Here is a 509-nt window from a genome sequence, read left to right as displayed (position 1 = left end):
GAAAAAAAAAAAAAAAAAAAAAAAAAAAAAAAGGCAAGGTCTGCAAAGGTACACCCTATTCCAGAGAAATAATCAGTTACCGTAGCCCAGGCCTGCAGTAGAAGGTGCATTCTTGTTTTGTTTAGACACTGGATATTTGAGCCTGGATATGAGTCCTGAAACATACAGAGAGGTCATGCTGTTGATGTAGCGTAGGGTGGGATGCCTTGCACATCCTTGCTTAAGCCTTACACTCCCGGTATGCATCTTTCTAGTACATTTTCAATCCCAGAAGATCTTCATAAACCCACATTTTTCTAGAAGTTTCTCCTCTCACAAAAGGGTTTCCAGGGACAAAAAAGAGAAAACACTAATTGAAATATAGCCCCCCCCCCATCCACTAAATATATTCCCACCTCCCAGCCCAGGCTTAGCTCACAGCCTAGTTTCTCAATGAAGCCTTTCTCATGTATTCATGTCCTCATTGATCTCCCTGATTTTAGAATTTCTTTTTTTTTTTTTTTTTAAAG

At 39.5% G+C, this 509-nt stretch overlaps 1 protein-coding gene across 2 annotated transcripts in view; it reads right to left on the bottom strand.

Annotated features, from left to right (window-relative positions):
- BTK (Bruton agammaglobulinemia tyrosine kinase) overlaps window positions 1-509 on the bottom strand; it is a 31,160-nt gene that overhangs the window by 7,766 nt on the left and 22,885 nt on the right. For both annotated transcript variants that reach the window (XM_008584674.1, XM_008584673.1), the window contains one exon: window positions 81-155. In XM_008584674.1, the coding sequence (XP_008582896.1) occupies window positions 81-155 (75 nt within the window). The remainder of the gene's footprint in view (window positions 1-80; window positions 156-509) is intronic.

This window comes from Galeopterus variegatus, unplaced genomic scaffold (assembly GCF_000696425.1).
Source record: "Galeopterus variegatus unplaced genomic scaffold, G_variegatus-3.0.2 Scaffold3332, whole genome shotgun sequence".
Classification (NCBI taxonomy): Eukaryota; Metazoa; Chordata; class Mammalia; order Dermoptera; family Cynocephalidae; genus Galeopterus; species Galeopterus variegatus.
Note: the sequence above shows the minus strand (reverse complement) of the source record. Positions and strands in the feature narration are given on the sequence as shown.